The sequence below is a fragment of the Salvelinus alpinus genome, chromosome 1 (assembly GCF_045679555.1).
Source record: "Salvelinus alpinus chromosome 1, SLU_Salpinus.1, whole genome shotgun sequence".
Lineage (NCBI taxonomy): Eukaryota > Metazoa > Chordata > Actinopteri > Salmoniformes > Salmonidae > Salvelinus > Salvelinus alpinus.
Window position 1 is genome coordinate 101,452,206 of NC_092086.1, and position 15,877 is coordinate 101,468,082.

Sequence of the window (15,877 nt, forward strand, 5' to 3'; positions counted from 1 at the left end):
GGACAACAACCACCCGAGCCACTGCCTGTTCACCCCGCTATCATCCAGAAGCGAGGTCAGTACAGGTGCATCAAAGCGGGGACCAAGAGACTGAAAAACAGCTTCTATCTCAAGGCCATCAGACTGTTTAAATAGCCATCACTAGCTCAGAGAGGCTGCTGCCTATGTACAGAGACTTGAAATCATTGGCCACTTTAATAAATGGAAATAATGTTTACATATCTTGCATTACTCATCTCATATGGATATACTGCATTTTATACATTTCTACTGTATCTTAGTCTATGCCGCTCTGACATTGCTTGTCCAAATATTTATATATTCTTAATTCCTTTACTTTAGATTTGTGTATATTGGGTATATGTTGTGAAATGGTTAGATATAGTTCACAGAGGTTTAGATGGTTCAAGGATTCTCTACATTATACTTGCTTGTTTTGTCACAAACTGAAAATTTGAATTTTTGCATACAGGAAATGGCGCAGTGATGTCTGTGTAGTGCACCGATAACAATTTGCCTTTCATTTTCTGTTTACTATTCTAATATAGAATTTTCAATAAGCCATTTTAGATTTTTATTTTAACATTGAAATTTCATTGTGGCATGAATCATGCGCACTGTTAAGAAAAACAAATGCATTTACCATTTTCACGTTCTTATTTTGCATTGCATTTTCAAACTGACACTGATCACCCTCCATAGACCAAGGTATTTTGTGAACCAGGAAACTCAGTTTTCTCTCAACAATTGAGTCTGAGCATAACTTCATACGAATTCACTAATGACGATGATGGATTTACACATATTGACGCATTTATTGGGATAGTGAGGGAATATAGAGAGCATCAGTAGATTTGGGTTACAATTGTCTTATATTGAATACACTGCGGTAATGTAATATTTGAACTATGTCCGTCTAGCCTTATTATGTCAGGCATATTAATCTTGGCATTAGTGATATCTATTCTATCTCATGGATATTATGTCGGAGCAAGTGTCAGGTCTGCGAGGGATGAGGTGAATTTTGAGTCTGTAAATCTGAATGTAGACCTCTCTCGAGTACTCAAGAGAGTGAACGAACGTTTTTTGTCTGTGGCCATAGATGCGAGTCTCGTCGCTGAAGAGAAGTTCATGTACCTGTTAGCGTGAGTATTACTACGTTTAGCACAATTTACATGTATTTGTTTTATAAAACGATTGCCTTCAGTCAATTTTTTTTAAACCAGCAGACTACCACTAGATTAGACTCATTCAGGTCCTATAAATATTTTCTCCCTGGAGAAACATAGTTCAGAGAGACGTCTGGCGTATTCATTACGCCTATAATGTTGTAAAACGTTTTTTAAACAGAAACAAATGGAACGAAATTGGGAGAGACCAACCTGAATTTCCAACAGAAACTTGTTTTAGTTGCAAAACAACTGTTTGGACTAATGATTACACCCCAGGGGCAAAACGTTTCGCAACACAAAACAGTTTACTCTAGGAACCACCAAACAGAACAAGCTGAATGTGTCCAAGATAATCTTTTGAAGTTTCCATTTGAAGTAAACGTTTTGCAACGGAGAACATTTTGCATTGAAATCTGACTAATGAATACACCCCAGCTCACCTTAATCTTCCAAAACTGCATAAATTCTGAACTAAATCCACCAGGTCTCCAAAGCTGAGGACATTGGCTAAAGCTTTATCCCCAGCATTTCTAAGATTTGGAGGGACAAGACAAGATTTCATGACCTTCAACCCTGCATTTTTACATTCAAATGAGTATCACAAAAACTCTGTTTTTGATGCAGGTAAATATGGCATACATTGTCACACATTTCAACTGCTTACTAGTCATATTACCACAGAGAGTCGTTTCATATATTTCACCAGCAGCTCTTGTGATGTGTGTGTGGTTTGATTGTGGTCACTCACTTCCACAGCACAATTCCTGTTTTGCATTAATGACACTGAGAAGGAACAGTATGTTGATTCACACAGAGTCAGCTTGAATGCACACAGTAGACCAGGCAGATTTCAAACAATATCATGCGTTTGAGGTAAATCTTAGGTCATCAGCTTCTGAGTGACTCACAGCCACTTGGTTTCTGATTCCTGCTTTCTATTCTGCTGTCAGATGATCTCTGTGAAAGGCTGGAGCTGCCCCCAATACTGGAGGAGAGGCTGAAGCAGGAATGGGCTCTACATGAAGTACTTCTCCAGAAAGAGGACTTGCAGAGGAAGTACCGGAGTGTAAAGTTCACAGGTACTGTATGAGCGATGGTTGTCATGCAGGCAGCATCAGTCTAGCTCACAATAGACTGACTCTTTTGTTTAGCTAACCACCCATTTTCCCTTGAGCAAATAGTCTGAAAGAAGAAGATAACAACATTTAAAATATTTGTTTTTTTCCTGGCAGAGTATGCAGTGGATCTACTGTACTCTTTTACAAACTGCTCTGGATTAGACCTCATCTTTGGGCTCAACGAGCTGCTCAGGACCACTGGCAACTCCTGGGACAGCAGCAATGCCAGGACCCTCATACAGTACTGTGAATCCAAACAGTACAGCATGGCCTGGGAGCTGGGCAATGGTAACAATCATTGATTGAATTGACTAAACAACTAAATAAACGAAGCAAAAAAATGTACGTCCTCTCACTGTCAACTGCGTTTTATTTTCAGCAAACTTAATGTGTAAATATTTGTATGAACATAACAAGATTCAACAACTGAGACATAACCTGAACAAGTTCCACAGACATGTGACTAACAGAAATGGATTAATGTGTCCCTGAACAAAGGGGGGTCAAAATCAAAAGTAACACTCAGTATTGGTGTGGCCACCAGCTGCATTAAGTACTGCAGTGCATCTCCTCCTCATGGACTGCACCAGATTTGCCAGTTCTTGCTGTGAGATGTTACCCCACCCTTCCACCAAGGCAACTGCAAGTTCCCGGACATTTCTGGGGGGAATGGCCCTAGCCCTCATCTTCCGATCCAACAGGTCCCAGACGTACTCAATGGGATTGAGATCCAGGCTCTTCGCTGGCCATGGCAGGACACTGACATTCCTGTCTTGCAGGAAACCATGTGCAGAACGAGCAGTATGGCTGGTGGCATTGTCATGCTGGAGGGTCATGTCAGGATGAGCCTGCAGGAGGGTACCACATGAGGGAGGGGGATGTCTTCCCTGTATAATGCACAGCGTTGAGATTGCCTGCAATGACAACAAGCTCAGTCCGATGATGCTGTGACACACCGCCCCAGACCATGACAGACCCTCCACCTCCAAATCAATCCCACTCCGGAGTACAGGCCTTGTGTAACGCTCATTCCTTCGATAAACGCGAATCCGACCATCACCCCTGGTGACACAAAACTGTGACTCGTCAGTGAAGAGCACTTTTTGCCAGTCCTGTCTGGTCCAGCGACTGTGGGTTTGTACCCATAGGCGACATTGTTGCCAGTGATGTCTGGTGAGGACCTGCCTTACAACAGGCCTACAAGCACTGAGTCCAGCCTCTCTCAGCCTATTGCGGACAGTCTGAGCACTGATGGAGGGATTGTGCGTTCCTGGTGTAACTCGGGCAGTTGTTGTTGCCATCATGTACCTGTCCCGCAGGTGTGATGTTCAGATGTACCAATCCTGTGCAGGTGTTGTTACACGTGGTCTGCCACTGCGAGGACGATCAACTGTCCGTCCTGTCTCCCTGTAGCGCTGTCTTAGGCGTCTCACAGTACGGACATTGCAATTTATTGCCCTGGCCACATCTGCAGTCCTCATGCCTCCTTGCAGCATGCCTAAGGCACGTTCACACAGATAAGCAGGGACCCTGGGCATTTTTCTTTTGGTGTTTTTCAGAGTCAGTAGAAAGGCCTCTTTAGTGTCCTAAGTTTTCATAACTGTGACCTTAATTGCATACCGTCTGTAAGCTGTTAGTGTCTTAATGACCGTTCCGCAGGTGCATGTTCATTAATTGTTTATGGTTCATTGAGCAAGCATGGGAAGCAGTGTTTAAACCCTTTACAATGAGGATCTGTGAAGTTATTTGGATTTTTACGAATTATCTTTGAAAGACAGGGTCCTGAAAAGGCACGTTTCTTTTTTTGCTGAGTTTGTCAGCTTCACACCAATGCAATGGCAACACATATTACAACTCCTCAAGGATAACATCAAAAAGTCTGACTTATGTCCATTCTGGTCCTCTAAAATCCTGTCTCCATTCATATCAGAGCCCAACAGTTATGAGAAGAAGGCAGGGATCCGGGTGAACGGATACCAGCTGGGCCAAGACTTCATTCAACTCCGCAGGATTCTGCGGGAATCCAAACTTTACCATGACACTGGACTCTATGGACCAGACATTAGCCAACCCCGAGACCACCGGAGAGACTTACTGGAGGGGTGAGAGTTTGTCCCTTTTATGTAGCCTATACATAAGGTAGCCCCAATATAGTCATATTTGACATGCTGGTGTACTAGCTAAAGCTATAGTATTGGAAGTCTCCCTGGTCAAAGTAAGAAACATATTTTCCCAAACATGAAAAAGTTGTTGCTAACTGGAAAACTACTAAGGCAAAGAAAGTGTGAATTATTATTAATTAAAAGGATATTCTACAATTGAATTACGACTTGACGTGCATACCTGTCTATATTCATGGTTGAATATCACTGCCAATGCAGTAGGAGACTAATCTCTGAATAATAGGCCACTTGATTTAGACTGGTTTGTCCAGTTTATGGGCGTTTTCTGTCTTTTCACAGCCGTATTATACAATAAGGTCAGAGTTGTATTACTGCTTCTCTCATTTTCCTCTGGCTACTGCATGTCTATACCCAAGACTGTGGTTCAAACCTAAACTGTTAATAATAACACCAACTCATTAATTTCTCATCTCAACGGCACAAAGTATATCAAACATTTCCACTCTCTTTTCCCTATTGGGAAAACTCCTTTCTTTTTTTTTTACAATGTATGGGACAAACTATCACCCCTCCAGTGTGTCTCCAGTGGTCTCATGGCTGGTTAACGTTGGGTCATTAGATTATTCTCACACAACCACCAATCATGTGGAATTTTATTTATTTATATATACAGTACCAGTCAAAAGTTTGGACACACCTACTCATTCCAAGGTTTTTCTTTATTTTTACTATTTTCTACATTGTAGAATAATTGTGAAGACATCAAAACTATGAAATAACACATATGGAATCATGTAGTAACCTAAAAAGTGTTAAACAAATCAAAATATATTTTATATTTGAGATTCTTCAAAGTAGCCACCCTTTGCCTTGATGACAGCTTTGCACACTCTTGGCATTCTCTCAACCAGTTTCATGAGGTAGTCACCTGGAATGCCTTTGTTAAAATTTGATTTGTGGAATTTCTTTCCTTAATGTGTTTGTGCCAATCAGTTGTTTTGAGCACGTAGGGGTGGTATACAGAAGATAGCCTTTTTTGGTAAAAGATCAAGTCCATATTATGGCAAGAACAGCTCAAATAAGCAAAGAGAAACAACAGTCCATCATTACTTTAAGACATGAAGGTCAGTCAATCCGGACAATTTCAAGAACTTTGAAAGTTTCTTCAAGTGCAGTCGCAAAAACCATGAAGCGCTATGATGAAACTGGCTCTCATAAGGACCACCACAGGAAAGGAAGACCCAGAGTTACCTCTGCTGCAGAGAACAAGTTCATTAGAGTTAACTGCACCTCAAATTGCAGCCCAAATAAATGCTTCACAGAGTTCAAGTAAGAGACAGATCTCAACATCAACTCTTCAGAGAAGACTGCGTGAATCAGGCCTCAATGGTAAAATTGCTGCAAAGAACCCACAACTAAAGGAACCCAATAAGAAGAAGACTTGCTTGGGCCAAGAAACACGAGCAATGGACATTAGACCGGTGGAAATCTGTCCTTTGGTCTGATGAGTCCAAATTTGATATTTTTGGTTCCAACCGCCGTGTCTTTGTGATGCAGAGTATGTGAACGGATGATCTCCGCATGTGTGGTTCCCATCGTGAAGCATGCAGGAGGAGGTGTGATGGTGCTTTGCTGGTGACACTGTTTGTGATTTATTTCTAATTCAAGGCATACTTAACCAGCATGGCTCCCACATCATTCTGCAGCGATACGCCATTCCACCTGGTTTGCGCTTAGTGGGACTATCATTTGTTTTTCAACAGGACAATGACCCAACACAACTCCAGGCTTTGTAAAGGCTATTTGACCAAGAAGGAGAGTGATGGAGTGCTGCATCAGATGACCTGGCCTCCACAAACACCCGACCTCAACCCAATTGAGATGGTTTGGGATGAGTTGTACCGCAGAGTGAAGGAAAGCAGCCAACAAGTGCTCAGCATATTTGGGAACTCCTTCAAGACTGTTGAAATAGCATTCCAGGTGAAGCTGCTTGAGAGAATGCCAAGCGTGTGCCAAACTGTCATCAAAGCAAAGGGTGGCTACTTTGAAGAATCTCAAATATAAAATATATTTTGATTTGTTTAACACTTTTTTTGGTTTCTACATGTTTCCATATGTGTTATTTCATAGTTTTTATGTCTTCACTATTATTCTACAATGTAGAAAATAGTAAAAAATTAAGAAAAACCCTTGAATAAGTAGGTGTGTTCAAACTTTTGACTGATATATCAAAATTATCAGTTTCTCTGGTTTTACTATTTATCGGTATTTGTTTGGGTTAAATTATAATTTTTTGTTTTATTCTATAAACTACTGACAACATTTCTCCCAAATTCCGAATAGAAATATTGTCATTTAGAGCATTTATTTGCAGAAAATGGCATCTGGTCAAAATAACAGCAATGCGCTAAATGACTATTTTTATTTGGGAGAAATTATGTCACTAGTTTATAGAATAAAACATAAATGTTCATTTTACCCAAACACATACCTATAAATAATAAAACCAGAGAAACTGATACTTTTGCAGTGGTCTCTTAATTTTTTCCAGAGCTATATATAAAAAATATTGAACAATCCTATCCTATTTACCTTTCATAGGTTCTTGGAAAGTGGGGCAGAAGCAATTGACGCATGCACCTGGCACCAGTAAGTTTAACTGTCTGTCCTCACCTGGCACACAGTGGTGGAACAGATGTCACATGTTGCTGCTTTTCACTTTGACACACAGACACTGAACAAACACAGGGTTAGTTTATTTGTGTGCTTGGAAGGTTGGGCACGTGGGGTTGTCACAAGGGGAAAGAGGAACTGTTTGTAAAGGCTTGCACTAACCAGACTTCACATGAGTCTGTCAGATGAGGGATGTACTTTTCAGTCGGAACACCATAGAATATGTAAAAAAAAAAATGTCATTGTTTAATTCCAGACATTTTAATGATACATATACAGCACCAGTCAAAAGTTTGAACACACCTACTTATTCAAGGGTTTTTCTTTATGATTACTATTTTCTACATTGTAGAATAATAGTGAAGACATCAAAACTATGAAATAACACATGGAATCATGTAGTAACCAAAAAAGTGTTAAACAAATCAAAATATATTTGAGATTCTTCAAAGTAGCCACCCTTTGCCTTGATGACAGCTTTGCACACTCTTGGCATTCTTTAAACCAGCTTCACCTGGAATGCTGTTCCAACAGTCTTGATGGAGTTCCCACATATGCTGAGCACTTGCTGGCTGCTTTTCCTTCACTCTGCGGTCTAACTCATCCCAAACCTTCTCAATTGGGTTGAGGTCGGTTGATTGTGGAGACCAGGTCATCCGATGCAGCACTCCCTCACTCTCCTTCTTGGTCAAATAGCCCTTACACAGCCTGGAGGTGTGTTGGGTCATTGTCCTGTTGAAAAACAAATGATAGTCCCACTAAGCGCAAACCAGATGGGATGGCGTACCACTGCAGAATGCTGTAGGAGCCATGCTTGTTAAGTGTCTTGAATTCAAAATAAATCACAGTGTCAGTGTCACCAGCAAAGCACCATCACACCATCACCTCCATGCTTCACGGTGGGAACCACACATGCGGAGATCATCCGTTACCTACTCTGCGTCTCACAAAGACACGGTGGTTGGAACCAACATTCTCAAATATGGACTCATCAGACCAAAGGACAGATTTCCACCAGTCTAATGTCCATTGTTCATGTTTCTTGGACCCAAAAAGTATCTTCTTCTTATTGGTGTCCTTTAGTAGTGTTTTTTTTGCAGCAATTCGACCACGAAGGCCTGAATAATGTGGTCTTCTCTGAACAGTTAATGTATAGATATGTCTGTTACTTGAACTGAAGCATTTATTTAGGCTGCAATTTCTGAGTCTGTTTACTCTAATGAACTTTCCTGTGGCGGTCCTCATAAGAGCCAGTTTCATCATAGCGCTTGATGGTTTTTGCGACTGCACTTGAAGAAACGTTCAAAGTTCTTGAGCTGTTCCGTATTGACTGACCTTCATGTCTTAAAGTAATGATGGACATATTCAATCAATCCTTATCCCAGTCTGCTGTTCCCACATGCTTCAAGAGGGCCACCATTGTTCCTGTTCCCATGAAAGCAAAGGTAACTGAGCTAAATGACTATCGCCCCGTAGCACTCACTTCCGTCATCATGAAGTGCTTTGAGAGACTAGTCAAGGACCATATCACCTCCACCCTACCTGACACCCTAGACCCACTACAATTTTCTTACCGCCCCAATAGGTCCACAGACGACGCAATCACACTGCACACTGCCCTAACCCATCTGGACAAGCGGAATACCTATGTAAGAATGCTGTTCATCGACTACAGCTCAGCATTTAACACCATAGTACCCTCCAAACTCGTCATTAAGCTCGAGACCCTGGTTCTCGACCCCGCCCTGTGCAATTGGGTCCTGGACTTCCTGACGGGCCGCCGCCAGGTGGTGAGGGTAGGTAACAACATCTCCACCCCGCTGATCCTCAACACTGGGGCCCCACAAGGGTGCGTTCTCAGCACTCTCCTGTACTCCCTGTTCACCCATGACTGCGTGGCCATGCACGCCTTCAACTCAATCATCAAGTTTGCAGATGACACTACAGTGGTAGGCTTGATTACCAACAACGACGAGACGGCCTACAGGGAGGAGGTGAGGGCCATCGGAGTGTGGTGTCAGGAAAATAACCTCACACTCAATGTCAACAAAACAAAGGAGATGATTGTGGACTTCAGGAAACAGCAGAGGGAGCAGCCCCCTATCCACATCGACGGAACAGTAGTGGAGAATGTGGAAAGGTTTAAGTTACTCGGCGTACACATCACGGAAAAACTGAAATGGTCCACCCACACAGACAGCGTGGTGAAGAAGGCGCAGCAGCGCCTCGTCAACCTCAGGAGGCTGAAAAAATTTGGCTTGTCACCGAAAGCACTCACAAACTTTTACAGATGCACAACCGAGAGCATCCTGTCGGGCTGCATCACCGCCTGGTACGGCAACTGCTCCGCCCACAACCGTAAGGCTCTCCAGAGGGTAGTGAGGTCTGCACAACGCATCACCGGGGGCAAACTACCTGCCCTCCAGGACACCTACACCACCCGATGTCACAGGAAGGCCAAAAAGATCATCAAGGTGAACAACCACCCGAGCCACTGCCTGTTCACCCCGCTATCATCCAGAAGGCGAGGTCAGTACAGGTGCATCAAAGCGGGGACTGAGAGACTGAAAAACAACTTCTATCTCATGGCCATCAGACTGTTAAACAGCCATCACTAACGTTGAGTGGCTGCTGCCAACATACTGACTCATCTCTAGCCACTTTAATAATGAAAAATGTATGTAATAAATGTATCACTAGCCACTTTAAACAATGCCACTTTACATAATGTTTACATACCCTACATTACTAATCTCATATACTGTACTCTATACCATCTACTGCATCTTGCCTATGCCGTTCGGCCATCGCTCATTCATATATTTTTATGTACATATTCTTATTCATTCCTTTACACTTGTGTGTATAAGGTAGTTGTTGTGAAATTGTTAGATTACTTGTTAGATATTACTGCATGGTCGGAACTAGAATCACAAGCATTTCGCTACACTCGCATTAACATCTGCTAACCATGTGTATGTGACAAATAACATTTCATTTTATTTGACTGTCGCTTCTCTTTGCTCTTTTGAGCTGTTCTTGCCATAATATGGCCTTGGTCTTTTACCAAATAGGGCTATCTTCGGTATACCACCCCTACCTTGTCACAGCACAAAATATTGGCTCAAACGCATTAAGAAGGAAATAAATTACACAAAGTAAATGTTAACAAGGCACACATGTTCATTGAAATGCATTCCAGGTGACTACCTCAAAGCTAGTTGAGAGAATACCAAGAGTGTGCAAAGCTGTCATCAAGGCAAAGGTTGGCTACTATGAAGAATCTCAAATATAAAATATATTTTGATTTGTTTAACACTTTTGTTTTGGTTGCTACTTGATTCCATGTGTGTTATTTCATAGTGTTGATGTATTCACTATTATTCTACAATGTATAAAAAATAAAGAAAAGCCATTGAATGAGTAGGTGTGTCCAAATTTTGGACTGGTACTATATGTTTCTGTCATGTCACTTTGATTTGAAGAAATGATCTTTAATCGACTACTCTGTATTTTTATTAGTTACTATGTCAACGGAAGACACACATCTTTAAAAGATTTCCTAGACCCTGAGGTGCTAAACACTTTAGCCCTGAAAACACATGAAGTCATGGAGGTAATGAAAAGATGTGGAAGTACCTGTGTAATCATAGTATATAAGATATTTTTCATTTTATAGATGAATGCCAGTGCACAGCAATTTCACAGGAAATAAAAATGTGTATGTTTTATATTTCAGTAAAGGAAATTAACTGGTTGTCCTGTGTCTTGTATCCTCAGACCGTTGATCTGGCATCCCCTGGGAAGAAGGTGTGGCTTGGAGAGACTAGTTCTGCCTATGGAGGCGGGGCTAAGGGGCTGTCTGACACATTTGTCGCTGGATTCATGTGAGTTTGTGTCTGTGAGGACAGAAATATAGACCCATTCAGAATCATACCCTGATACCATGTGAGCTGGAGTGATAATTTTAGTCTGACTGAGTGTGGATGTTGTAACAGGCAGCCTACTCATGCTGGCCAAACTCATGGCGCTCCACTGTGGGAAGAGAGACTATAGACAGCCTAGCTTTGCACGCTCCGTGCACTAGCAGCAGTTGAGTCAATTATGTTGTTAGTCTACTCTCATGGAAGGGAATCTCTGCTATTTGGGAACGTGGATTTCATTGAATTTACAGGTCACCTGTCAGCCTGCATCTCATGATCAATCTTTCAACCATGCCCTGTTCCAGGAAGACTTACAATAGTAGTCTCAAGTGCCAAATTATTTTAAAGGAATGCCACAAAAATGCGTGTCCCATGATGTATCCAACATTGACTTAATCCAGTGTGAGGGAAGTATTTTCTTACAAGGGATTACATCTAATGTAATTCTCATTGAGCCTGAATATGGTTGATTGTTTCTAGATCAGATGATATGTGGCTGAATCTCATTATTGTCCCCAAAAACTTAGTGTCTTGAAACAGTACTGCAGGGGTAGGCAACCCTGTTCCTGGAATGCTGCAGGTACTGCAGGATTTTGTTCCAACTAGGCACCACACCTGACCAACTGAGCTAATTGATCAGTTCAGTGATTCCCTAAATTCAACACACCTGGTCCTCCTGGTTGGTTAAATCAAAAACATGAAGTGCCTGCTGCACTCCAGGACCAGGGTGGCCTACACCTGCGGTACTGTATTTGTGGTGTAAAATAACTCTTTCATGATTACAGGTGGCTGGATAAACTGGGCCTTGGTGCAAAGCTTGGCTTAGATGTTGTAATCAGGCAGGTTTTGATTGGATCTGGGACTTACCACCTGGTAGATGATAACCTCGATCCACTTCCTGTAAGAGAAATGATTGTTTATTCTCATGTCTTTTGAATTCCTGAAAAAACGCCAATGATCCAATTAAGTATTTTTTAAATTGAAAAAAAGATTTTGTCTATTCTAGGAATATTCAATTTTTCTATATATAGTAAATTCTCTGGTTTATATTTGTATCACTTTGGCAGGATTACTGGCTATCAGTTCTGTACAAGAGGCTTGTTGGACCAGAGGTGCTGAGTATAGAAGCCTTTTCCATTTTGGGAAAGACGAAAAGAGTACGGGTCTACCTACACTGCACTAACAAGAAAAGGTATTTCACAATCTAGCTGTATTAAAGATGGAATCCGCATTAGACGAAACAGGTGAGGAACCTCAGGCAGCGTGGTAAAAATAATTGCAGCACATTCTGCTGTTCTATAACACGTGCAATGTGACAAAGTGTTCGCTGTTTGCAGTAACTTCCTTGTTGTAGTGTCTCAAACGGACGTGGGAGTTTCACCAATTATGCATTCCAGCTTTTAGATGTGAGACAACAACTTGTGTTTGTGAGACAACCATCCTGCCTGTCCCTCAATTTTCTCTTCCTCTCTTCTCCAGTACAAGCTACAAAAGTGGAGCAGTCACATTGTTTGCTCTGAACCTGAGTAAGAGCCCTGCTAGCATCGCTGTGCCTGCCATGGTCTCTAACAGCACTGTAGAGGCCTTCGTTCTTCAGTCTGAACAGCCTGGCGAGGAGGGACTCTACTCGAAGTAGGCTACCATTTAATCTTTATTCCCATCAATGGGGCCCACTAACCTTAAGTGTGTTGCTTGAACCTTTTTGCTGTCTTTTTATTATTATTGTAATTTTTATTTTTATTGAACCTTTATTTAATTAGGCAAGTCAGTTAAGAACACATTCTTATTTACAATGACGGCCCACCCCGGCCAAACCCGGACAATGCTGGGCCAATTATGTGCCGCCCTATGGGACTCCCAATCATGGCCGGATGTGATACAGTCTGGAATCGAACCAGGGACTTTAGCAATGCCTCTTGCACTGAGATGCAGTGCCTTAGACCGCTGCGCCACTCGGGATCCCTGTACAAGGAAGTGTTACCTGTTTCTGCTTTTGTCTTGCCTTGTAACATTGTCAGTGTAAACAATACCGTGCTAAAAAACTATAGAAAGGAGACTATCTGTGTGCTGTGATCTCCAGGTCTGTGAAACTCAACGGAGAGGTGTTGAAGATGGTAGATGACCGAACTCTTCCATCGCTCCAGGGAACTCCTCTTGCTGCAGGAGAACATCTCAGACTGCCTGGTTATTCCTTTGCCTTCTATCTCCTCAGTGAGGCCCAGGCACTGGCCTGCCGATGACCCCAACTGGACAGGAGGACTTGAGAAGATGGATGTATATTCACTGTCTAGACTAAGAAGGAAACACTTGACTATTACTCTAAACACTGCTGTATGTTTTTGCCAAAGAATGTTAACCAGGTGAATGTGGTGAAAGGATTCAATATATATATTTTTAAATAACTTTGTTTTCAGCTACAGAGCCAGTCAAACGTTCCTTCAAGACTATTGGAAAATCATTCCAGGTGAAGCTGGTTGAGAGAATGCCAAGAGTGTGCAAAGCTGTCATCAAGGCAAAGTGTGGCTACTTTGAAGATTCTCAAATCTAAAATATATTTTGATTTGTTTAACACTGTTTTGGTTACTACATGATTCCGTATGTGTTATTTCATAGTTTTGATGTCTTCACTATTATTCTACAATGTAGAAAATAGTAAATATAAAGAAAAACCCTTGAATGAGTAGGTGTGTCCAAACTTTTGACTGGTACTATATATATATATATATATATATATATATATATATATATATATATATATCAGTTGAAGTCGGAAGTTTACATACACTTAGGTTAGAGTCATTAAAACTCGTTTTTCAACCACTCCACAAATTTCTTGTTAACAAACTATAGTTTTGGCAAGTCGGTTCGGACATCTACTTTGTGCATGACACAAGTAATTTTTCAAACAATTGTTTACAGACAAATTATTTCACTTATAATTCACTGTATCACAATTGCAGTGGTTCAGAAGTTTACATACACTAAATTGACTGTGCCTTTAAACGGCTTGGAAAATTCCAGAAAATTATGTCATGGCGTTAGAAGCTTCTGATAGGCTAATTGACATAATTTGAGTCAATTGGAGGTGTACCTGTGGATGTATTTCAAGGCCTACCTTCAAACCCAGTGCCTCTTTGCTTGACATCATGGGAAAATCCAAAGAAATCAGCCAAAACCTCAGAAAAAAAATTGTAGACCTCCACAAGTCTGGTTCATCCTTGGGAGCAATTTCCAAACACCTGAAGGTACCACGTTCATCTGTACAAACAATAGTACGCAAGTATAAACACCATGGGACCACGCAGCCGTCATACCGCTCAGGAAGGAGACGTGTTCTGTCTCCTAGAGATGAACGTACTTTGGTGCGAAAAGTGCTAATCAATCCCAGAACAGCAAAGGACCTTGTGAAGATGCTGGAGTAAAAGGGTACAAAAGTATCTCTATCCACAGTAAAACGAGTCCTATATCGACATAACTTGAAAGGCCACTCAGCAAGGAAGAAGTCACTGCTCCAAAACCGCCATAAAAAAGCCAGACTACAGTTTGCAACTGCACATGAGGACAAAGATCGTACTTTTTGGAGAAATGTCCTCTGGTCTGATGAAACAAAAATAGAACTGTTTGGTCATAATGACCTTCGTTATGTTTGGAGGAAAAAGGGGGAGGCTTGCAAGCCGAAGAACACTATCCCAACCGTGAAGCACGGGAGTGGCAGCATCATGTTGTGGGGGTGCTTTGCTGCAGGAGGGACTTGTGCACTTCACAAAATAGATGGCATTGAAGGAAGGAAAATTATGTGGATATATTGAAGCAACATCTCAAGACATCAGTCAGGAAGTTAAAGTTTGGTCGCAAATGGGTCTTCCAAATGGACAATGACCCCAAGCATACTTCCAAAGTTGTGGCAAAATGGCTTAAGGACAACAAAGTCAAGGTATTGGAGTGGCCATCACAAAGCCCTGACCTCAATCCCATAGAAAAATTGTGGGCAGAACTGAAAAAGCGTGTGCGAGCATGGAGGCTTAGAAACCTGACTCAGTTACACCAGCTCTGTCAGGAGGAATGGGCCAAAATTCACCCAACTTATTGTGGGAAGCTTGTGGAAGGCTACCCGAAACGTTTGACCCAAGTTAACAATTTAAAGGCAATGCTACCAAGTACTGATTGAGTGTATGTAAACTTCTGACCCACTGGGAATGTGATGAAAGAAATAAAATCTGAAATAAATCAGTCTCTCTACTATTATTCTGACATTTCACATTCTTAAAATAAAGTGGTGATCCTAACTGACCTAAGACAGGGAATCTTTACTAGGATTAAATGTCAGGAATTGGGAAAAACTGAGTTTAAATGTATGTAAACTTCCGACTTCAACTGTATATATATAATATATATTCCATATATTCCAATGTTTAGGCAATACTTAATTAATGTACATTTATGTTTCATATTTGATGCCAAAACCCTGAGACTAAACACAACTTGTTTACATTATGTTTACACTTAATAGTTGAATTGTGCAATTTTCTATTTTGGTACACTGGGATACAATACTATTATAACAGTTTTAGCTTTTAATATCTTTGTACAAAATTATTTTTGGAGAGAAAATAAATGCAGTAATGAATTCAAAGCGTGTCATGCTATAAAGTTCATATTCTTTGTTTAATATTCTCTTAATACCATTATTTAACTTAATTTGAATCAGTGAGGGTCATTAATGCAGACTTAATACACAGAACAGGCAGTAGAACCACCAGCCCCTGTCTGACAACACTAACATGGACGTTGATTTGACGCTGACAGATCCTTTACTCCTCCTGTTCCTCCTTGTGTGTTTGATGATGTAACGGTATTTTATAGTCCAT

At 41.2% G+C, this 15,877-nt stretch overlaps 1 protein-coding gene across 5 annotated transcripts; it reads left to right on the top strand.

The window, feature by feature from the left end:
* Positions 1 to 534: 534 nt before the first annotated feature.
* LOC139536932 (heparanase-like) lies at positions 535 to 15,642 on the top strand. 5 transcript variants are annotated; one of them, XM_071337688.1, is made up of 13 exons: positions 535 to 708; positions 1,103 to 1,145; positions 1,657 to 1,796; positions 2,123 to 2,251; positions 2,405 to 2,578; positions 4,221 to 4,392; positions 7,015 to 7,062; positions 10,609 to 10,702; positions 10,867 to 10,973; positions 11,795 to 11,909; positions 12,077 to 12,201; positions 12,489 to 12,641; positions 13,090 to 15,642. In XM_071337688.1, the coding sequence occupies exons 2-13, from the start codon at positions 1,132 to 1,134 to the stop codon at positions 13,247 to 13,249; spliced, it is 1,431 nt and encodes a 476-aa protein (XP_071193789.1). In that variant the 5' UTR covers positions 535 to 708; positions 1,103 to 1,131; the 3' UTR covers positions 13,250 to 15,642. The 5 variants fall into 5 exon arrangements, with proteins under 5 accessions (XP_071193789.1, XP_071193773.1, XP_071193780.1 ...); XM_071337700.1 differs by lacking the exon at positions 535 to 708 and adding an exon at positions 882 to 1,017; XM_071337672.1 differs by lacking the exon at positions 535 to 708 and having other exon boundaries at positions 791 to 1,145.
* The last annotated feature ends 235 nt before the right edge of the window (positions 15,643 to 15,877 follow it).